General features: G+C 35.6%; 1 protein-coding gene across 2 annotated transcripts in view; it reads left to right on the top strand.

Annotated features, from left to right (window-relative positions):
- Positions 1-23,133, top strand: part of LOC100495742 (tolloid like 1) — an 83,189-nt gene that overhangs the window by 45,428 nt on the left and 14,628 nt on the right. For both annotated transcript variants that reach the window (XM_031895464.1, XM_031895465.1), the window contains exons 6-17: positions 162-279; positions 1,135-1,313; positions 1,835-1,940; positions 4,583-4,707; positions 6,868-6,983; positions 9,765-9,867; positions 10,930-11,046; positions 14,408-14,553; positions 15,957-16,152; positions 16,736-16,861; positions 18,426-18,586; positions 21,940-22,120. In XM_031895464.1, coding sequence (XP_031751324.1) covers positions 162-279; positions 1,135-1,313; positions 1,835-1,940; positions 4,583-4,707; positions 6,868-6,983; positions 9,765-9,867; positions 10,930-11,046; positions 14,408-14,553; positions 15,957-16,152; positions 16,736-16,861; positions 18,426-18,586; positions 21,940-22,120 — 1,674 coding nt within the window. The remainder of the gene's footprint in view (positions 1-161; positions 280-1,134; positions 1,314-1,834; positions 1,941-4,582; positions 4,708-6,867; positions 6,984-9,764; positions 9,868-10,929; positions 11,047-14,407; positions 14,554-15,956; positions 16,153-16,735; positions 16,862-18,425; positions 18,587-21,939; positions 22,121-23,133) is intronic.

Below are 23,133 nucleotides of genomic sequence, written 5' to 3'. Positions count from 1 at the left end.
AATTTTCCTCATAGTGAACAAATCTTGGGTACACTAATAAAAGATGCTTATTTATTGGCAGTAAGTAAAGTAAAGGGTAATAAGTAAAGGAAAAGAGTACATTTTTAGACCCACTTTTTTTAAAGACTATGCTTTTTTTGTTCCCTATGCATTTCTTCTAGGCAGCCAGAGAGCAATGTTTAAGCAGGCCATGAGGCATTGGGAAAAACATACCTGTGTAACATTCATAGAACGAACAGATGAAGAGAGCTACATTGTGTTTACTTACAGGCCTTGTGGGTAAGCAGGACATGGACTTTATTTACCATACTGTCATCTATCACCGAAGCCTTAGAAAATGTTAAGCAAGATGTGGCAGAAATATAATGGCGAATGGGGAAAGCAGCTTAAATTTCATTTGAATATCTAAAAAGCTGCAAACATGCAATTTAAATTTATACACTTACATTCAGTTCCTTTGGTTTGATTTATCTCTGAAAATCAAGAATTTAAATGTCTACTGGCCATAGACTTCATTGTGTGTGATCATTAATAATCTGAACCGAATGTGTGTGTGTGGGACACTGGATAATCAGTGTACTGCAGACTGGTTTAAAGGAGAAGAGAAAACCGACATTTAGAATACATACAAGGCTGCTGGGATAGATAAATAGATAGATAGATATGGGTAGCATAACACTAAAGTCTTTGCCTCGGGTGCACTGATTGCCTTGAGAGGAAACTTTGGGCGACTTTGGCAAATCGTGCCGCCGCGTATGCCATCCCCCCGGCGAATTACAATCTAGCTGGTGGGATGGTATTGCAGGGAGATTAGTCGCCTGCGACTAATCTCTCTGTGTGTCACTGCCCTTACCGAAAACACTTAGGTATGGTACAGCTGTAGGGGTCACTATATCAAAGTGGGTTTCTGATGATGACCCTGGAGGAACACCAAGAAATTATAAGTGTCTAAATGCACAGTAAAACTCTATAATTAATGGGTTAAAATGTCCCTTGTGGTTTGAGAGAAGTTTTACAGTGTATAAACTCTTGATGAGATTGGATGAATAGTCCATCCATTACCATTGATAGCTTAATAAATGAAAAGCAGAGACTTTCACTTGGTGTGCTCTTACTGTTTATATATTTTAACAGTTGCTGTTCATATGTGGGAAGAAGAGGAAATGGCCCCCAAGCAATATCAATTGGCAAAAACTGCGATAAATTTGGAATAGTTGTCCATGAGCTAGGCCACGTGATTGGCTTTTGGCATGAACACACTCGACCAGACAGAGATGACCATGTGACCATAATCAGAGAAAACATTCAACCAGGTAAATATGCTAAAAAGTCAGTTTCTTGTTGTTTACCTTGTATGTATTTGATTGGTTGCTATTAACAGTAGACCATTTCAATTCAATTTTCAATTCAAGGGAGTTGTCCTGGGCAAAATTTTTGTAGACCCATTGAAAATGATGAGAAGAATACAAATTTGATGCATTTGAATTTTCTTTTTTCATGGTTTAATTCAATCCAGTTTTCTCTATCCAATTTTTTTAATAAGCAAACATTCGGGTTTGGTAAAATTTTGAGAATTCACAAATTTGAAAAAATTTGTAAATAAGAGTATTGTTTGCCTTTGCTTTTTGTTCTATAAAGCCTGCTGATAGGAAGATATGCTCTTCCAGTCAATGATTTGTCAGTCATGGCATTGCAGCCATTGGCAGCAGAGGGTGAAAGACAGGATAGCATTGAGGAGATACAGCTGGGTGGATGTAGTTTGCCTGTATACACATAAATTTAGTCTCTTGTCTGACAGTTGCATTTTATTGTAATAGTTTTATTAAACTTGCAGGACAAGAATACAATTTTCTGAAAATGGAACCAGGGGAAGTGAATTCACTGGGAGAATCATATGATTTTGACAGCATCATGCATTATGCAAGGAACACCTTCTCAAGGTTGGAATCTCAGGTTATAATTTTTGACTTTTAATTCATTTTTCTCATGAGTAATGTTATTTTTAGTAATAGAGGAACTTGGTCATTCTGTAGCACAGTACAAATGCTTTACAATGTATCTAAAAATGGGTTAAAAACAAGCACAGTTATAAACCTATGATATACAGTGTGAAGAAGTTTGCTGGGGCTTCACTCAGATATCAAGTGAAGCATGTTGCTATAAATAATATGTCTCCATTAATTATTCAGTGATTTACTATGGAACCGTTTTTTTTGTAATGTAGTTCAAAGAAAAAGAGTGCATTTCCCTTTATAGCTTTAATTAGGTTATAGGAATATTTTGCAATTATTGGAGAGGCTATAATATCCGTGGTATGCGTAGATTTGGTTTGTATCAATCGGCTGCCTAGTAGGCAGTAGGCTTGAAAAAGGGCAAGTCATGTAGAACCAAAGCTGAAGTATAGAATTTATATATTTGTGGTTTCCAGGGTAATGACATGTAGCATGAATAAATAAGTAGCTATGATAGAAAGATAGCTACACAACAAATTACAGGTATACACTCTACACTACACTATTTTCTTCATACACACTTCATAATCAAAATAGTTTATGTGGGTGCATGAAGATCTCTGTATGTAGGAACAGTATGATCAATTTAAAGGTATCCAATTCAAACTAAATCCCTTTTAGAATGCACTAGCATTACTCTGAATGTATTTTCTTGTCAATGCAATAATACTGTTAACCAACCTAGCCCTTATTTGTTTCATGATATATAAAAATGAGCCATTAAGAAATTGACACCCACATAGGTAGAATATCTAGTCCTTGGCCTTTTAAATTGCAGAATAATTGAAATAAATTGAAACCATGGAATCAGGACTGGCGTTCTGATGTAGATGACTGTGAACCCTTGAAGGAACTGATTTGCTTATTACCAGTTGCTGTGATTCATACAAAATGTAAATTTCCTTGGAACAATTTGCTTATCTTTTTCTTATATTAGATGTTGGCTTGTTATTTTAATCTGATGTCAATCCTGACCTTTTACAGTTTGTTAGACTTTAGAATAAACAATATTTATCTGTTTATAGCACAGCAAGTGAAATAGTTAAACATATATTTGTAATTACACAGTCTAACATCTTATTTCTGCTGCTTCTATATTAGCAACAGCTGAAAAGCCATATACATTAGTAAGTCCTTAACTAGGGTTTTATCGATTTCTTTTCTAACGGCTGTCAATAAATCAGATGTTGGGTTGCAGTAATGCAGTGCATGTGTGATACTTTGATGATAAATTCAGTGTCCATTATCTTCTTGTCTCACATGTATTAAGGGACTTTAATATATCAAAAAATAAGTGAACTATTGGACTGCATTAGTCAATTATGCAGTTTCAAGGATATTTTTACTAAGAATTATTAACTATTGAGGAATATTTATTTTGGGCGTTTCGACCAGAATAAAAGAAATCATGCCACAATGCTTGTGATTTAAGCATTGCAAAATCTACCAACCCATTCATATTGGCTATCTGTAAATCTGGCATATCATTCTCTTACAAGTGCTAAGAAATAACGAGTTAAGCACACTACAACAGATTATTATATATGGCAATTAAAACATACCGAAATAAAAAATTTAAATCATGCTAAATTAAGTATGTCACCTACAGAGTCTTAGTCATTAATATTAGATCTAGCATATAATTGCTGCTTGTATCTAGACAACGTTGAAAGAGCAATCACCAACTGTCAATTTTTTACTAATGAATGACCTTTGTGGATTTGACCTTTCTTGGTCAAGAACCTTACAGTTGTTGCATTTCCCAGAATGTTAACAGTGACTATAACATGTATATGTGCTTCTAAGGCAAACAATTCATCTTAAAAAAACACAAGTTTATTTTTTTTGACCAAATATGAAATGTTGCTGCACTTAATTTCATATGTGTGTGTCTCTCTTCATGTGAGTGTCCATCACTACTACACTTATGTGTTTTAGCATTTGTGCAAAAAGTCTTATGTGTGTGAACATTCAAGCAGCCAAACACAAGGCATTGTATCAAAGGAAAACTATACCCCCAGAATGAATACTTAACCAATGGGTAGTTAATATTACATAAGTCATTAAGTGGCCTATTAAAGAATCTTACCAAAATGTACTTTTCCTGTCAGAGATCACCTGACAGGAAATAATGCAGCTTTAACTAAAACAGGAAGAAATGTGGGATTAAAAGACAGAACCATGGCCATTAATTGAGTGCGTGCCCTTGATTCGTTTGTGTGAATTGAATGATCACAGGGGGCGGTCATTAGCACTTAAAATGGTAATTTTCTATTTAGGATTATCCAATGGCACATATTATTGAAGAAGTATATTTTTATGAATATGGTTTATTTGTATGAAGCAGGGTTTTACATATAAGCTGTTTTATACAATACATTTTTTATAGAGACCTGCATTGTTTGGGGGTATAGTTTTTATACCTAGGCTGCCATCTGTAATATTAACTATAGCTAAGGCTCTGCTTTTTGTTTTCTCTTATCTTTTTTTATTAATTTTTTTTTTTTCCAAACTCAACTTAATCCTCCTAGATAGAACTGATGATCCATTGTATTTGTATAACATTTTAGGGGTATGTTTTTGGATACAATTCTTCCTTCCCGAGATGAAAATGGTTTAAGGCCCCCTATTGGTCAACGAACCCGACTAAGCAAAGGAGATATTGCACAAGCAAGAAAACTCTACAGATGTCCAGGTACGGCACCCCTACATTTTTTACACCATCCCAGGACAAACTAATTATCAGATTCTCAATAGCTTGCTTTCTTCACTGCCTAAGTTCAAAAGGTAATGATTAGGGATTGTCTGCAGGCAACGCGCCCCAGTAAAGTCAGCCAGATGAACATGGCTTCCCACATTCTGATTATATTGAGTAACATTTTACTTATCAGCTTTATTTCACTCTTTTGTGCGTATGGAGAAGAAACTTGATTCTACACGTAAGTACCGATTATCTAAATCCATGAACTTTTACAGATAAAAATGATACGTTGCAATGCTGGAATTTTGGTTTGCCGCCAAAATAAATTGTGTGAGTAACTTTAATTCCATTCCAAATAAACAGGGAGGTTATATGATTCTTATTTACACATCATGCTTATGATAAACATAGGAACCAGGATCTTAGTGGAGAAATAATGTGCCAAAAATTATATCTGTAGGTCTGTGTTTTGTTCCAGCTGAATTTCTGGTTTAGTATAGTAAAGAATGAAAAAAGGCTGTTATTTTGCTTTCCTGACAGGTCAATGTGCAATATGTAGTGGAATGGTGACTGCTGAAGGTTAGTTGTACAGGTTTTTTGTTTTTAAGGTAGCATATACAGTAGATGGTAATTGGTAATCTTTATAATGGCTCCCTGGGACAAACAAGAATGTTTGTTGAATTCATATCTGTCAAGATATAGATTAATGTTGGAATGTTGACAAGTTTAATGAATACAATCTAATCTAGTATGGTCAAATTTTTCTGCTAATACATTGTTCTCTTGGGGGATTCCTTTTGCACCAGTCAATTGGGACTTAAATCTGAATTTCTGTATATTACTAGAACTAGGGACAGGGTCATTTTCTTGAACATACACCAACTATTCAATTGAATGTAGACAAGGATCATTAATTTTAGAATCTCTGTCAATCAGATTTAAATGTTTTTATGGAAATAAAATACAAAAAAGTAGACATTTAAAAAGACTCACACAAATGATGGTGTAGGTAACCTCATAACACTACAAATGAGCAAGAAACCAGAACAAGCCAGCCAGGATATAAGTCTAAAAACATTCATTGGAAATCTAGAATTAATTCAGAAGCAGCCTTCCAAGATGAAACAAAGCAAAACAAAATGAACCAATTGCATATTATACAAAGCTTTATAACTTAGGGTTATATAGAATGCTATATTATATATATACAGGTATAAATTCTATATCCACAATATGTGGCGCATGGGGTTTTTCAGACATGGAGTTTTTCCACAATTTGTGGCAGTGTTAATAAATTATAAAACTCATTAAAATGTGGCAAAAGTGCAATATTTACTGAATTATCAGCTCATGTTCTTCCATCTAGCAATAATTAAATGTGTGTATGAATCTGATAGTACTGATTTTGGAAATGTAACCTCAACAGTCAATTCTACTTACATATGTGAGTTTTTTGGAAATCAGCATGGATTTTTTCTGGGTTAGGTAACATTTATGAGACATGTTTAATAAGGCATGGATGACAAATTGCTTATTTACATGATATACTTTGAGAAACAGAACTGCCAGTTTTCAAGGCTTTCTGAATAAAGGGTTTCTGGTACACATTTAGGCCAAAATTGTAATGTATTTTTAGTTTTATAGTGCACTAGTCATTTTGTGTTCCACTAACTGTAGCAATGCCTCTTCTAAAGGTCACTACACATTGATGGCAATAACAAGTGACCTAAGTAGCCCTACATTGTAGCCCTAATAATTGAGCATACAGGGCTTCTCCATGTTTCATGCTGCAACAAAATAACTATATTTTTTTGAGAAAAAAAAATACAGAGTGAAATCCTCTCTGGGAAATAGTAATAAATTAGAACACAAGGACACTGTAAAGCTATTAATTAACTATAAATTATAATATGATGCACCAAGAGCATGGGAACATACTGTTCCTCCTGTATCTAGAGAATCTCTTTCAGCCAGTAAGCTCAGTATAACCTTCTTTGTGACAAATACACTGCACAAGCCCCATGTGTTTTTGTGTTTTGATGAAATTCCCTCTGGGGTGTTCAGTTATATTTTACCATATTAGTTTCTGTGGTACCTCAGCATTTAATGTGTTTTGTGTCATAATGTTTAAATAGCTTTATTTATACATTTCAGCTTGTGGAGAAACTTTGCAAGAATCTACAGGGAATTTTTCATCACCTGGGTTTCCAAATGGTTACCCTTCCTATACTCACTGCATATGGAGGATTTCTGTAACTCCCGGAGAAAAGGTATTGCTTGTAACTAGTTTCTTATGGTTTTTTTTATCAGATCAGTGGTCAACCACATTGATCTCTTGTGATTTTTAGTTCTAATAGAGCAATACAAGAAGCAATTCCTGATGATAAGCAATTTTTTAAATTGTTTATCTTTTAAGAGTTTTGTTTTTTGAAGCTTAATTTGAGCTTTATATTATATATATATATATATATATATATATATAATTGCTTTCAGACTGGCACACCCTATAAACACATTAATAACTTTGTTATAGAAACATTGTATAAAAAATTCCAAAGTTCTTCTGAGGTTATTAGGACCTTTTTCAATCTGTCTATAATAAACTTATTAATGTTTTTATAGGGTGTGCCAGTCTGAAAGCAATTTTCTATATATCTATTTTGGCAGTGCACCCCGTTATATACGGAGAGCAAAACAACCATTAAGGTTAGGGAAAGAAAAGCCCTTTCTAATGCAAGAATTGATATGAAAAAAACCATGGCCTGTCAGTACAACTGCCTGCACTCTGGTCTTGAACCAGTTTTGAAAAGCTGTCTAATTTGAGCATTGATAAATGTATCCTCTTGCTTTTATCAGCTGTTCTATTGCACTATGGCTGAATGTTCTGATGGAAGCAATTTGATCTAGAACTGTGAGTTTTCTAATGTTCTAATCACCTACAAGCTGCTTCTAGCTCAGCCCACTCAAAAAGTGGTTACAGATGGACAGAGTAACAGCCATGTGGCTGAAATGAATAATGAAGTGCACATATTAATTCTGCTTTAAAAGTGCCTGTGTTTGCTAAGTGTGGCCATGAAATTTGTGATGTAGAATATTAGAGATTATATGTAAGCCATAAATCTGAATTATTGCCAAAGTAATACTTGTGTGTTATCATGCGTAAAGGACTGTTTTTAGAATTGCCAAGTAGTTGCTACTTTAGGCCTTTATCACTCACATTCAGTTTATCCTATACAATATTTACAATTACCCTCATCTCCTAATATATGCAGTTTTTAAATTGACTCAGGTAATGCTTCTGGAGCCCCACTAATATTTAGGTGTCAAAAAGGCTAGGCTAATATGCAGCATGGGGGTTGCAGTTCTACTTTTGAAGGATGCAGATGGAATTTAAAGTGTGAGATAAGAAATGGGTTGTGGGAAAAAGAACAATTTGCCTGACAGCAGAGCTCAGTGCAGGGTTAAAGGTACAAGGGAGTACCACTCTGAGAGGTGAACGAAGTCCTTTAGTTTATTAATCAAATGTCCGCGTGGTCCATTCAAATTGTAAAAAGTAAATTGTTGTTGATATATTATATACCGGTATATAATATATTCTGCTTTATGTGTTTAACTGTGTATAAGTGATTCTGAGTAAAATTATACGTCAGCAGAACTCTGCTAGTGGCAGCTTGGCAGCGTTATGCCAATAAGCCTGTCTTTGTTATTTGCTTGGGATCTATTATCCAGAATGTTTGGGATCTGTGGATATGGAATCTTTACATAATTTGGATCTCCTTACCTTAAATCTGCTTAAAATCTTTTAAAAATTAAATAAACCCAATAACATTTTTTGTATGGATATGGATTCATGCAAATAAGTTAAGATTAAGCACAAGGTACAGGTATCGGACCCCTTATCCGGAAACCCTTTATTCAGAAAGCTCCGAATTACGGAAAGCCCGTCTCCCATAGACTCCATTTTAATCAAATAATTCAGAATTTTAAAACTGATTTCCTTTTTCTCTGTAGAAATAAAACAGTACCTTGTAATTGATCCCAACTAAGATATAAATAATCCTTATTGGATGCAAAACAATCCTATTGGGTTTAATTAATGTTTTATTGATTTTTTAGTAGACTTAAGGTATTGAGATCCAAATTACGGAAAGACCCCTTATCTGGAATACCCTTGGTCCCGAGCATTGTGGATAATGGGTCCTATACCTGTACTGTTTTATTATTACATCAAAGCAGGAAATCATTACTAAAAATATAACTATTTGCTTATTATGAAGTCTATGGGAGATAGCCTTCCCATGATTTGAAGCTCTCTGGATAACAGGTTTCAGAATAATGGATCTTATACCTGTACTAGAGATTGATTCTTTTTCGTGATTTGTTTGCTGTGGGAGAACATGACAGTTTCTGGTGACAGAGGCCATTGTGCAGTGGCAGAATTAATTTAAACATCTTGTACCTATGCAAAAGAAGGAGGGTTATAGTCTTAGTGAACGGCAAGGGGTTGTCTTGTTGGAAGATTTAGTTGGATTCTTGGTTATTAGTGTGGTTGGTGCAATGTGCTGGTATAAACAAGAGGCACGAATCTTATAATTCCTCAATTCAAGATGGATGAACAGTGATGTGTGTTATCAAATCCAGCATAATTTCTATATTAAACAGTTGTAATTGTAAACTTATTTTTTGTATCAATTTCATTTTTCTATACACTTTTAATAAAACTCATGGGTATAAGTTATTTGCAGATAAAGCTGTATTTTTCATGTTTTGTGTTTAATTGCATGGGGGCGGCCATGTAAGTTGCTACAATTAAATCAGTACTAGGCATTATTAAAACCCTGGACACCAACTTGCCATGCAGAATGCTTAAGTGATTGCATGGTTTAATAAAGCAATAATTTTATTTATCAAAGCTTTTTAAGCTTAGATACCAAAAAACCATGCCAAACCTTTTATTCATAAATGTTTTTCAGTAGATGTTCATGAATGTAATATCTCTGCCGAAAAGTGATAAATGTAATGGCCTCTTATTGTTTGTGTTTTATTTCCAGATTGTACTAAACTTCACCACAATGGACCTATACAAAAGCAGTCTGTGCTGGTATGACTATATAGAAGTAAGAGATGGATACTGGAAAAAATCGCCTCTACTTGGTACTATATATTCCTCTAATATTCTTTTACCTCCATTTACATGAAATTATACCATTAGAATGCGCCTCAAAAATCAGCTGCTTGTTATGGGAGGTCAAGTTCTGTTGAAATTTTGACACAGGGATGTTTAAATTTTAGCTTTAGCCTAGAAAAATGATCCTATTTATGAAGAGCAATATTGCCATGAAATTCCCCATATGTTACGTCTTTTTTTGGCTGCAGGTTTAGTGATGTATATATATTGTAATCCATTACTACACAGTTACATCTAATGGGAGATTTGAGACATGGCTTCAGAAACGCAATCTATATGAAAAGGCAGGTGGTGGGCACGAGTAGCTTGGGAGGAAGCATGTGCTATACATATGTGCCGTAATACTCTGTATCTGGGGCTGTTTTTACCGCTGTAATCTCTTGTCACGGGATTAAGCAGTTTATATAGTAATACATAAATGTGTTCTTGATGTAACCATATCAGCTTAGACTCATAAACTGATGCTTTGATATTTACTTGAGCTACAGTATTGCAGTCCTTTCTATGTACATTTTGTTAGAGAGACACAACAACCTCTTGGCCTGGTCTCACCTGTTTTTTAGTGAGACCACAAGGGTTATTATAAATTTTTTTTTTTTTTTTAATTTATAATAAATAATACATCTATATCTATTTTATGTAATGCCCTCTAGTAGAACCAGTACTGAAAATGTTTAGGATAATGTGCCTTATAATGCATATTCAATTAGGCACATTGATTCAGTAGACACACACATCAAATAATGTGGTTGAAAATATTATTAGCACTTCACTATAAGCACTGCACTGAGTACTTAGTCCATGTAAGATATAAAGGTCATGTAAAATATACGTAGTCTTTTGTCTTCTGCACTGTCCCACACTTGTGTTGTTAAGTTTGTATATAATGTCATACCTACTACCACAAAACTTTCTTTTACTGTACTCTTGTACAGAAGGCAATACACTGCATTTGACTTAGTATCATTTAGTTATTTAGGGACAAATTGTCACCAATAGCAAGAATACAAATGTGTTTACATTTACAGGTAGGTTCTGTGGAGACAAACTCCCCGAAGTTCTTACAAGCACAGACAGCAGAATGTGGATAGAGTTCCGCAGCAGCAGCAACTGGGTGGGGAAAGGCTTTGCAGCTGTGTATGAAGGTAAGTTCCGCTGTGGGTTTCTAAATCTATCAAGGGTGGGTTTATAAATATAAAGGAAGCAGACCCCGTGACAGCTATGGGTCCCAATAGCTTCTAGTTAGTCACAGATTAGGGCTGAATAAGATTTGAAGCTATAGTACTTGTGGTACACAGCCCCATTGGTTAACTAGAAGTTATAAGAGCCTTCCAGACAAAACCAACTGCCCCTACCCAAGCAGCACCTTGCTGGCACTATTCATGTGTTCCAGCAGCATATTATTTGTGGTTTATAGAACGTCATGTCATGTACTGAACAAAATGTTTATTTTAATAAAGCAATAAAACTTTAGAACTGATCAATGGAGAAAGCTTGTTTTTTATGGAGAGCAATGTGGATACATTTGTGTGGGCATTGTTCTTGTGGATTCCACAAATTAGCCTGAAGTGGAATAACTGTCAATACACATCTACAGCACAAACGCCTTCCATTGTCAGTCAAACCTTCGCTTTCTAATTTATATGGAGAAACGTCTTAACTGACAGATGGATTTGTAATGCTTGTTTGAAATTGAATAATTACTTTGTACCTTTGTGAAAGAACTTTACTCACATATAGGCAGATAAGCACGAGTATCCTATTCATATCAGAATGCATGCTAAATGCATACAAACATACAGAACTTGCTAAATACATGCAGGCTAAGCTTGAAGGCAAGAAAATCCCAACTGGCGCTCTTACTGATGTCAAGCATCAAAGTGTGTGCCAATAAGATCAGATTAACCCTCTTTTTATGGCCTGTTGTTACTGGGGGCTGGCTATCAGAAAGGACCTTTGATGAAAAGTCTCTATTGCAAGGAAAGCAAGACATTTTTCTTATAGCCAATGCAAAAAGTATGCCAACGCAGATATATCCTTGTACAAAGCACTAGTGTTCAGGAAAATATTTTTAATTATTTGCCTTCTTCTTCTGACCTCAGCAGCAAAGAACTATTACACTGTGAGACTAGTTTTATTATTGTTACTTTCTATTAATTATCTTTCTATTTAGGCCTCTCCAGTTTATATACCAGTATCTCACTCAAATTACTCTGTGGTTCCTAAAGTAATTTGGACCCTAGCAACGAGATAGCTGCTGAAACACCAAACTGAAGAGCTGCTAAACAAAAATTGAAATAATTAAAAACACTACACATAATGAAAAATTAAGATGAATTGCAAATTGTCTCAGAATATTACCCTCTAAATCATAATAAAAGTTAACTCAAAGGTGAATGACCCCTTTTAGTTTATAGTGGCCCTTTAAATTTCTAGCTGGTTGCCAGATCCACAGACCTCTGGGAAGTTTTTGATTAACCACTTCCATCCCAATGTTTTTAAATTCTGAAACTTGCTGAAAGTTCATAGCTACATTCAGGTTTGTTAGAGATCAAGAAGAGACTTCTAAAACCTTTTTGAATCTTTTGCTGTGTAACTAATGAGCTATAATGCTCTCTGTCTTCAACTTATTTTAGCTAAAACAGGTAATAGACTGAAAGTTCTATAAATATTATAAACAATTACATGCAGCCAGTATTTGTGTCTTTTGCTGGAGTTTTTTTTTAATGGGGTAGCACATAACACTTCAACATGAACCCAATAAATATAAATTGAATTGAAAATATGTTTCAATGCCATTTTGTAAGAAAATGCATAGTTTCCAACATTTTATTAAACCCTTTATATTGATCAAGGTGTATTTTCACACTTCCGTGCCTGAGAACTGCAGAGTCAATGCAGAGCACTGAAGGATAATGACCTGCTGTTTCTGGGAGATTAATTTATGTGTCTAATTAATGTATGTAAACAGTTTTTCCATTTAAAGTAGAATATTGGCATATCTGCCACTATTCTGTTGCAGCCATATTAAAGACTGTCTGGTGGGCAAAACTAATGACAAATAGTATAGAAATGTTCAATCAATCAGTTAGAAATATATATATACTTATTATGGGAGGAAGTACAAGCCCTTAAAGGGAAGAATGATTTTATGGTGTACTTTTTATTTCTAAATTACACTGTTTACATAGCAAATAATTCACTCTACAATTCAAAATGTTATTCTTGAACCAACAAATGTATTTTTTTAGTTATAATATTGGTATGTATGCAGCAATCTTGTGCATTGTGCCTGATTCTGAACTTCCACAGTGAGCAAGCGCTACACATTAAGGTGGCCATACATGGGGCAATTCTAGCTGCCAATATCGGTCCCTTAGACTGATTTGGCAACTTATCGGCCCGTGTATGGGCACTAACGACGGGCCTGCCCGACCGATATCTGGCCTGAAATCAGACAGATCTCAATCGGGCAGGTTTGATTTTCTGTTGGATCGGGGACCGAATCGCCCCGAATTGATAGGCGCCTATACCCATCATTCTAAAGCTGGCCATACACGTGGCGATCGCCCGCTCAAAATTTTCTAACCTGGCCGATCGGCGAGTCGTCCGATATCAGCAGCTTCCTGCGATATCGGTCGACTCGCCGACATGCCATACACGCACCGAATATCGTACGAAACGAGGTTTCGTACGATAGTATCGGTGCGTGTATGGCCAGCTTAATTCAGTTGTTTGGTCTGGATATCAGTAGAAGATCTGCTCGCTTGGTGACCTCACCAAGCCTTTAGAACTGCTTTCAGATAACCTATTGTTTCTCCTACTCCCCTGTAACCGTAGGAGTCCCAAGCCAGACTTGGATTTTTTACTATTGAATGCTATTCTGATATCTACTGGGTGCTACTATCTTGCTCCCTTCCCATTGTTCTGCTGATCGGCTGCTGGGAGGGAGGATATCACTCCAACTTGCAGCTCAGCAGTAAAGTGTGACTGAAGTTTATCAGAGCACAGGTCACATGGCTGTGGCACCCTGGGAAATAAAGAATATGGCTAGCCCCATGTGAAATTTCAAAATGAAATATTAAAAATTAATTTAAAAATTAATTAAAAAATTGTGCCTGAGATTTCAATGCAGAATTCTGCTGGAGAAGCTCTATTAATTGATGCTTTTTGGAAAAAAAAAAAAAAGATATGCTTTGCAATGACAGTATTCCTTTAAACTAACAAAAAGAACTTGACTAAACGACTTTTTCAGCCGCAGTTATGGTGTCCAGTAGATGGGAGTAAAATTAAACAATACATCATTTTGACTGTTTAATACAACAAATACTGAAGTTTATATTTAAGTGAAGCTTTTGGCCAAACTCATTTTAAAACAAGGCATATTTGTTGGCTTGTGTTGACCATACGTGCATAAATAAAATATCCCCAAACGTTTTAGTGCTTTGCTGATATTGCTTTAATATTCACCTAATATGAAGATATTTATTTTGTTTACCTCTTCAGCAATATGTGGAGGTGAGATCCATAAAGACGCTGGCCAGATCCAGTCTCCTAATTATCCAGATGATTACCGGCCGCTGAAGGAATGCGTGTGGAAAATAACAGTGGCAGAAAATTACAATGTTGGGTTAACGTTTCAGGCATTTGAGGTAACGCTCTTGCTATGACCTTAGCCGTTTGGGGCTAAATTATATTGCTTTCAGTTAATTCTCATCCTGTCTGGAGTGAACAAATTGCCATTGAACGGCTAACCATTAGATCTTTATTTTGCATGGGGCTGGGCTGTTTCGCTTGCATGCATTTTCAAGAGGATTAAATGGATTTAATTTTTATTGGAGACATTTGAATTAAATGTTTAAAGCACTGACAATAGCTTCTTTTCACCAGGTCACAATCCTATTTCACCAGGCTCTTTAAACATCCCAAATAATAGAACTTCTTATTTCTAAATCTGTTTGTAATTTAAAAAAAAATACAGTTCTTGTTTTTAAGGGGGGGTATAAAATGTGTTTCCATTTGTCTTAAATACCTACATGATTTAAATATTGCTTTAAAAAAATCTGCTGACAAGAAATATATTCTTCTCTTCAGCTGGCAGTGAAGCTTATATCTTATGAATTAGACTCCTACTAGTGCCAATAGTCCAGCCAAAGGTTATATTACAGAAAAGTTATTCTTTTTTTTTACCTTTTATTCCTTTTTACTGTGTCTATTCTGGGGCAAAATATTGTCTCAATAAAGGGTTTGTTTGTTGGCAGTGTTTTCTGCTTTAAATGAAGAGAAGGGCCACCATTGTAGGGGGGCAGGCAGTCCTGTAACTGTCCACACTCTGAAAGAGGCAAGATTTACCTTGGAATGGGCAGGGTTTGAGTGCAAATGGGGAGTAAATGTAAGCTAACAAAGTAAAAAAATACTTAAATCAGTCCATCTTCTGTCTCTCAGATCAGTTTTCTGAAGGGATGGGAGTGGCCTATTTTGAACCTGACACACCTGAACTTCCTATATGCTTATATTATCATGGCCAGGCTTTGCCCTTACTATTTTGCTATTGGACCAATTCATTGGTTGCTTGTGCACTCTAACCAGTTGCATAAATTGAAAGGGGGGTGAGGGGGATTTTGGGCGGAGAATCGCGCTGCGTTTGGGGGCCCCAATCTGAAATCGAGCACTGAGCACAGGGTCTGTGCAGAAGTAAAGGATCAACAGAGGGATTATTCTAAAGGTGAATATCTCTTTAGCTGGTAACTATGTATATGGCAAAAATTGTTCTATTAATGTAAACTGTTAGATTTGTATAAGCTGTACAAAGGTGAACAACCCCTTTAAAGCCTGGCCTGGAGCAGCTTCAACTGCACATGCTCAGTGCCAAATCTGCATTTTGAGAACAGGGAAAATGGGGCTGTAATGGGGGCATTGGTGTGATTCTAGAGGTGGGAGAGAGGCTTCCCCAGGGCTATTACATTTTGTGCTTTGCTTTTGTTCTGCTTTCAGTAAATGTGCATGATGTGCAAGTTAGCTCTTTTATTTATGTGTATATTTTGTATTTATTTAGATAGAGCGCCATGACAGTTGTGCTTATGATTACCTGGAAGTGAGAGATGGAAGCAGTGAAAACAGTCCTCTGATTGGCCATTTTTGTGGTTATGATAAACCAGAGGACATTCGATCTACATCTAATACCCTATGGATGAAATTTGTTTCTGATGGGACAGTAAACAAAGCAGGGTTTGCTGCTAACTTTCTAAAAGGTAATTTATATTTCAGAATAACTTTGAATGTAGAGAAATTCTTTTAGTCTGTCATTTTTTTCCAATTCATTTTAATGCATTTGCAGAAACTGGCAGAATAAAAACAGTATGTATGTGAAAATGTTTACCTGTATTGCATACAATCTCTACCTACTTTAGGTTTAATTATTCCTTTTAATGTAAATCATGCCAGGCTGTGATTAATATATTTTTCTGTTCATGTGGGTGGTAGACCATATCTTATCTAGCACAAGGAGAACATGTGTTATAATGATAAAAAAAAAAAAAACCTTGGATTTACGGATTCTGTTAATCTATTTTAAAATATGACATTAGAGCAATGTACATCTAAAATTGCTGTTGCCAAAGTATCCTTCATATGACCCTGAATGGGATTTCATACGGTTGGTCTATATTAGTGTCCCTCGTAAAATAATCCACACACATAACATTGCATTTACTTTTCTTTTGAATAGATATTTCTTTAATCTCCATGTGCTCCAGTTGAGCTGGACACAAATCAGGGGAAAGAAATCAAGCCTTTTTTTTTTTATTAACCTCTAATGTATTTGGTTTCCTAAAGAGGAAGATGAATGCGCTAGGCCAGACAATGGAGGATGTGAGCAGCGCTGTGTGAACACCCTGGGAAGTTATAAGTGCTCTTGTGATCCTGGCTATGAGCTTGGACCAGACAAAAAAAGCTGTGAAGGTAAACTAGTATATTACTATAGTAATGTTTATTGTTTTATTATAATTTGTTATAGCTGGATATGGGTAATTTAACATGCACAACATTAATGTAACATTACAGTATCAATAATCCCTCAGCAGCACATTACAAGGCATGTTTATAAAGCTGTAGTAACAAGTGTCATTAGAATGCAATTTATATTGGCACTTAATCTCCAAGGTACACTGGGTTAATGCATATTTATAAAGCTATGTAATGATCTAATGGAAATAGAGTTTAAAGTATTCACAGCAGGCCCAGTGTGTCAATTCATCAATATTCTCTTAGCCAGTATTTTTCTCTTAAGTATTGTCTGGTGGGCTGTGCTTGCCCATTCTGGGCCTCAGAGTAAATGAGGTGATCTATGTGGCCATAGTCTTGCAGCACAGTTTGTTCTATTAGTGACCAAGTTTTATGGAAACAGATAATTCTGCATTGGTTTTAATGGGGACTAAATGTAATTAAAAACTACTCGCATATCACGCCAAATATTTTGTTTTTAATTGTCTGTATAATGTGAACATAAAGGAATACTTTCTTTATGCTGGTTTAAAGCTCTGTCTACATGAGTTATTTGTGCCCTAGGATACCATGCAGCGTACCACATTCTGGGTATACTCAATGAACATTTGCTACATTAAAGGAACATAATATAAACGTAGCTTCAAAATAAGGGCAGTGGCAGTGCATGAGAGGGAAGGGAGCCTAGCATTCAACAATTACTGATGCATTTTTAGAATTGAATAATAATCAATTTCTGTGAAGCCTTTGTTGGCCTTCATAGAGATCTCCCAATAGTGTTCTTCCCACACCCACTGCTTTCTCCTGGAACTCACTGCAAACAACCAAAAGAAACCAATTCCAAAGAGTTTCCATTAATGTGGCAATGTCGCCTGTTTGATTGATCTTATATTCTTATTCTTATACTGTTGTAAAATAACAATCTGCAGATGCATGTTATATAACTTATTTAACACGTGAGTAGCTTTAAAACTATAGCTAAACTTAAATTATGTTGAAAGTTACTATAAAACAGCATAATTATCTTCTACTGGAAAACTAATAAGAAATATATATATACTCTGGGTGTAGTCCAAATTATTTTCATTCCTTTTGGATTTATTATAGGGGAATGTACAAATGTGTTTCCCTTTATTACACACTTCTTAAAATATGCTATTAATTTTAATTTTGGATTTAGAAGGACATGTTAGATGAAATAATAGGAAGGTGTAAAGTCCCATATGTTCATAAGAGCACATAACAGGAGAATACAATCAGCAAGTAAAATAAACCCAAATTTAAAGAGTAAACTCTGTGGTAAGCAATGTGGTCCTTTACAGTTCTTTTGGATCTTCAGGGAAAAGGACTTGGCTAGTTACACACAGGTAAATGGATACATCTGTATATGTAAAAATACCAACTGTTCACACATTTGGCAACTATTCCTCAAAACAGAATGGTAGCTATCTTTTAAAAGGGAATTTATTTCCGTTACACCTCTTTTTCTTCAGTCACATTTGCCTGTTTCTTGTGTTTGTAGCTGCTTGTGGAGGTCTTTTAACGAAACTCAATGGAACAATCACTACACCAGCTTGGCCAAAAGAATACCCTCCAAACAAAAACTGTGTGTGGCAGGTTGTGGCTCCCTCTCAGTACAGAATCTCTATGAAATTTGATTATTTTGAGTTAGAAGGCAATGAGGTAAGTAGTAGACTCTGCTACCACTTAATTTTAATATTGTCAAAAATGTCTCTGTATATATAGTATTTATAATAGAAAATAGAAACAGTGCAGGTGAAAGGATGTTAAGTTTGATGTAGCTAAATCACAATTACAAAGACAGCTGCTCTTGCGAGTAATATTGAGTTGACTGCCAGTTAGCAGGATGTGTCAATTACAAAGACCCTTTGCACTTTAATGTGTGAGTTTTCATAGTAATATGAGGTAACTAACAAAGTTCCAATAAACCAAATAGTGTAACCTGAATAGCAGGAGTAAAAAAATAATAAATAAAAAAATTAATGTGTTAAGGGAAACAGCCTGAAAAAACATCAGGACATATGCCAAACAGTTAAATTGCATTGGCAAAAAGAAATAGCTGTCACAAGGATAGATGAACATTGAACAACCTCAGAAATTAGTAGAGAATTGAATCAACAACAGACCCTACTGGGGTCTTCAGCTTTATAGAGCTGGAATCTGTGTTAAGACTGCCTTTGGGAAACTGCCAGTGCAGAAATATGCAGAATGATGTGTAAGGAGCCAAAACATAAACTTCAGGGCAATGAAAAATATAATATGGTCTAATAAGTCATCTTTCACCCTTTTTAAAGGAATTTTAATTGCATGTGGGCACTATTAAGTCCAAAGATCCTCTGTACGGCTGTATCATTACAAAAATGAGGCCATTTTATAAAAAACCTCTATCCTGAGGTACAAACTATGTTTCCTCACGATGTTCCCCTGTTCCAGTATGATAATTCCCGCATATATCCCATTATTAAACAAATTCAAGACTGGATTACTAAACACCAGGAGAAATTCAAATGCTATATTTGAACATTGCTGAGCCTTTATGAGATGTTTTGGAACATGGACTGTGAACTAGATTTACACCCCCATCTTCCCCCATCAAATAACTGTGAATATTCAAGTATCGACCACAAAGTTCAGCATTCCAAAAAGAACTGAAGCAGTGGCAATACGCCTTGTATGGGCACACAGGAAGGGGGGGGGGGGGTTGGCGATGGGCGGGCCAACCAGGTTGCTTAGGGTGCCTGGCTGGCTTGGCCCAGCACTGCATAACTCTACCTTTTTTAGCTACAGCTTTCATTCTACATCTGTGCCACTTCTTTGTTTGTTACTAATGCTGTTATATAACACTTTTTAGCACATTATATGATCTAAAGTCTTTCTGCATGTGTTGGTGCACTGAATATAATTCCATAAGTGTCCCTCCCTAAGAGCTTTTATAATCCTGGCTTATTGTCCTATTAGCCTTTACAGTGAATTATAGTGTGTGTGGAGCTGTGGACTTGGACTCAATATCATACCAAGGTTTTCATGAGTAAAATTTGGACATCGCCTTGTTTAATTATTATTGAAAGGTTTTGTTCACACAACAGTGTTAACTGACAGAAATTTAAGAAATGATTTTTATGGAAGCCACAGGAAGGTAGGGAGTAAAGCCAGAAACAATATTTTTTAAATTTCTTTTTTAATCCCTCTTTTTCGCTTCCAATCTGCAGTACTTTGCCCAGCCGTGAATTATGGAGTTTGAATTAATAACATACACTAGGCCTTGAATGAACTTTCTTCTAGTTATGAATGAAGTAGGACTCATCAACTGAACATTTTTTGGACAGTTTAAAGTTTTTTTTAATACCCTCAGTTTTTGACTAAAACTCATTCAGTTGGGCTTATATAGAAAAGGTGCATGAACAGTCTATAAACAGTATAAAGGCTCACAGTATAATGCAACTCTTTCTTCACCTTGTTCCATTGTGAAGTGATGGATTCTGGGAACTGAAGTACCTCTGCTTTCCAGAGAACATGTGCACCAAACACTATGGAAACCAGCTTCAAGTACAAGAATACATCAATTCATAATGTACATATGATTACCTGTGTATATAAAATAACACAGGTGACTTAAAAACATGTATAATATCAATATATACATAAGAGCTCCCCAAGGGAAATAGGAAATATACATAAAAAAATCACATATACTGATTTTTTATTTTTTTGTCCAGATTGCTTGGGACCTGGGGGTTTTCTCGGTAAGGGATATATTTGTATCCCTTTCTGTATTGCCTTACAGCTACTAAAAAGATTTAAACACTATTAAACCCCAAAGAATTGATGTGCTGTTGTATTGTGTACATGGTATTATGATACATCAAGTACACAGAAAAAGTAATCAGTCATAAAATGAAAAACTTTATGTTCAAACAGGACACTTTGGGAAAGGCAGTAGGGTCTCTTAGAGCATTCTGATCTCTAGATAAGAGATCCCATAATTGTAAATACATCACTGATACTAGGAAAATACTAGGAAAGATCATAAACGCAGGAAAATTTCTTGACATCTCAGAATTTGAAGTTAAACAAATTTTGCACATTTAAAAGGAGTATTGTGCCCCTAAACTCTATGAAGAACCCAGTTATGTGCACATTCAGCAAGTCACAATTTATACAGCTGTGAAGGAGTGCTAGGAACTGTGTACAACAATATTTTCTAAATAAAATCTACTAACCAAAATGCTTGGTACCTGGGGTTTTCTGGATAAGGGATCTTTCTGGAATTTAGCCATTTGATAATGCTCAGATTTTTACATTTTTCCAATTTGGATTTAAATTACAGATTGTGCAACAAAATAGCAAAAAATCTGAATTTAAGAATTTGCCACCTAAAACTTGCTGAAATCATATAGAAATCAATGCCAGATGTCCCTTCCCATCTCTGGAGGATGCTTCTTTGCTTCTAGATTTTTAAATCTTTTACGCTGGTTTTTTATGCGAAAATTTGAAAAAGTAGAGGTTTCAGTGCGACAAGTTGGAAAGTTCTGAGTTTTGTGACTTTTCTGCGACCTTTTCCTGCACAGACTTTTTCAGTTCAGACTTTTTAGTAAATGTCAGACATTTGTGGAGATGAGTTTATTCAAATTTTTAAAAAGAAAAAAATGAGAAATGTTAGAGTTTTAGTAAATCTTCCCCCATGTGTACAAAAAATAATTTAAACATGAAATGAACCCAATAAGATTGTTTTGCCACCAATATGGATTCATTTAGCTACAGTATGTTACCATCAAGAACAAGGTACTGTTTTATTATTATAGAGAAAAAGGAAATCATTTTCAAAAAGTTTAATTATTTGCTTAAATGGGCTCTTTGGGAGATGGCCTTCCCATAATTTGGCGTTTTCTGCTTAATGAGTTTCTGGATAATACTGTAGATCCAATACCTGTACATTATGGTGATAGTTATATAAAGGTTGTACAGTGCAGTATGCAGTATTCCATTCTTAACTAGACTTTGCCTTTGCTTTATAGGTGTGCAAGTATGACTATGTTGAGGTTCGAAGTGGCCTCTCCTCTGATTCCAAGCTACATGGGAAATTTTGTGGGACAGAGGTACCTGAAGTAATAACATCTCAGTATAACAACATGAGGATTGAATTTAAGTCTGACAACACAGTATCAAAAAAGGGCTTTCGGGCACACTTCTTTTCAGGTACTAGAGTGCTAACAACATGTTTTTCCTTCAACTGTATCTCCTGTTATGTTTGTTTCATACCTTATGGATCATGCAACACATATGGATCATGCAACAAACATGCACCACAGCACAACATGTCACAGAATTGATTTAGTGATTTACATGAATTCAAATAAACTACTTATAAACACCCTTATGAAAAAAAAAATCATTCTGGAACATATGAACATTGAACATATGAAAAGTACATTTGTAGATAATGTCCATAGATCTACTAAACACTAAAGGAATGTTGCATGGTTTTCAGCTGTTTTACTTCTCCCTGTACGCTGTATATTTTGTATATGATGCTTTAAGGTGTTTTTAAGTAACTATCCATCTGTAGGCTTATTCCAATGTACATTAAATCTTGTAAAGGGGCCGGAAGTGGGGGATAGGTAGAAGAGGCACCTTCCTAGGGCACAGCAGTGGGGGGAGGGGGCAGCATCAGGCAGGTACCTCTTCTGTCTACCCCTAGTGCTGGCTCACTTGCACGTGGGGGGGGGGGCACCCAGGTGGCTTTGTTGGGGGCTAAATTGATGAAGGATGCAAAGTTTGCTGCAGTTCTAGTAACCCACAGCAGCAAATCAGGGAGTATCACTTTTCTCAACATATTGTTCTAACTAAGAAAGTTTTACCTAATTCTATCAATAAATTATTAACAAATGGGTCAACAAATAATCAGCATAAGGGTCATTGGGTATTTCCCTGTAATAAAACAGGTCAGCTGCTCTACTGAGAAATCCATAAATTTAATGTGTTGATAGATTACTGATTTAGCAGCCTTTTAGTTTGTGTATTATCCAGAAACACTGCCCTCCATAACCAATGTCTAACCAAAGCTTGGATTGATTGGATTTAGTAGGAAAACTGAGTACCACATCAGACAGTGTATGCAGTGCCATTTGGTCATCACCATGTGTGATTTTTTTGGTAAGCTGGCCTAGCCATTGGATGTAGATGTTTATGGCCAGACATTTTGGGCCAGA

The sequence above is a fragment of the Xenopus tropicalis genome, chromosome 1 (assembly GCF_000004195.4).
Source record: "Xenopus tropicalis strain Nigerian chromosome 1, UCB_Xtro_10.0, whole genome shotgun sequence".
Lineage (NCBI taxonomy): Eukaryota > Metazoa > Chordata > Amphibia > Anura > Pipidae > Xenopus > Xenopus tropicalis.
This window is presented reverse-complemented; position numbering and strand designations above follow the sequence as displayed.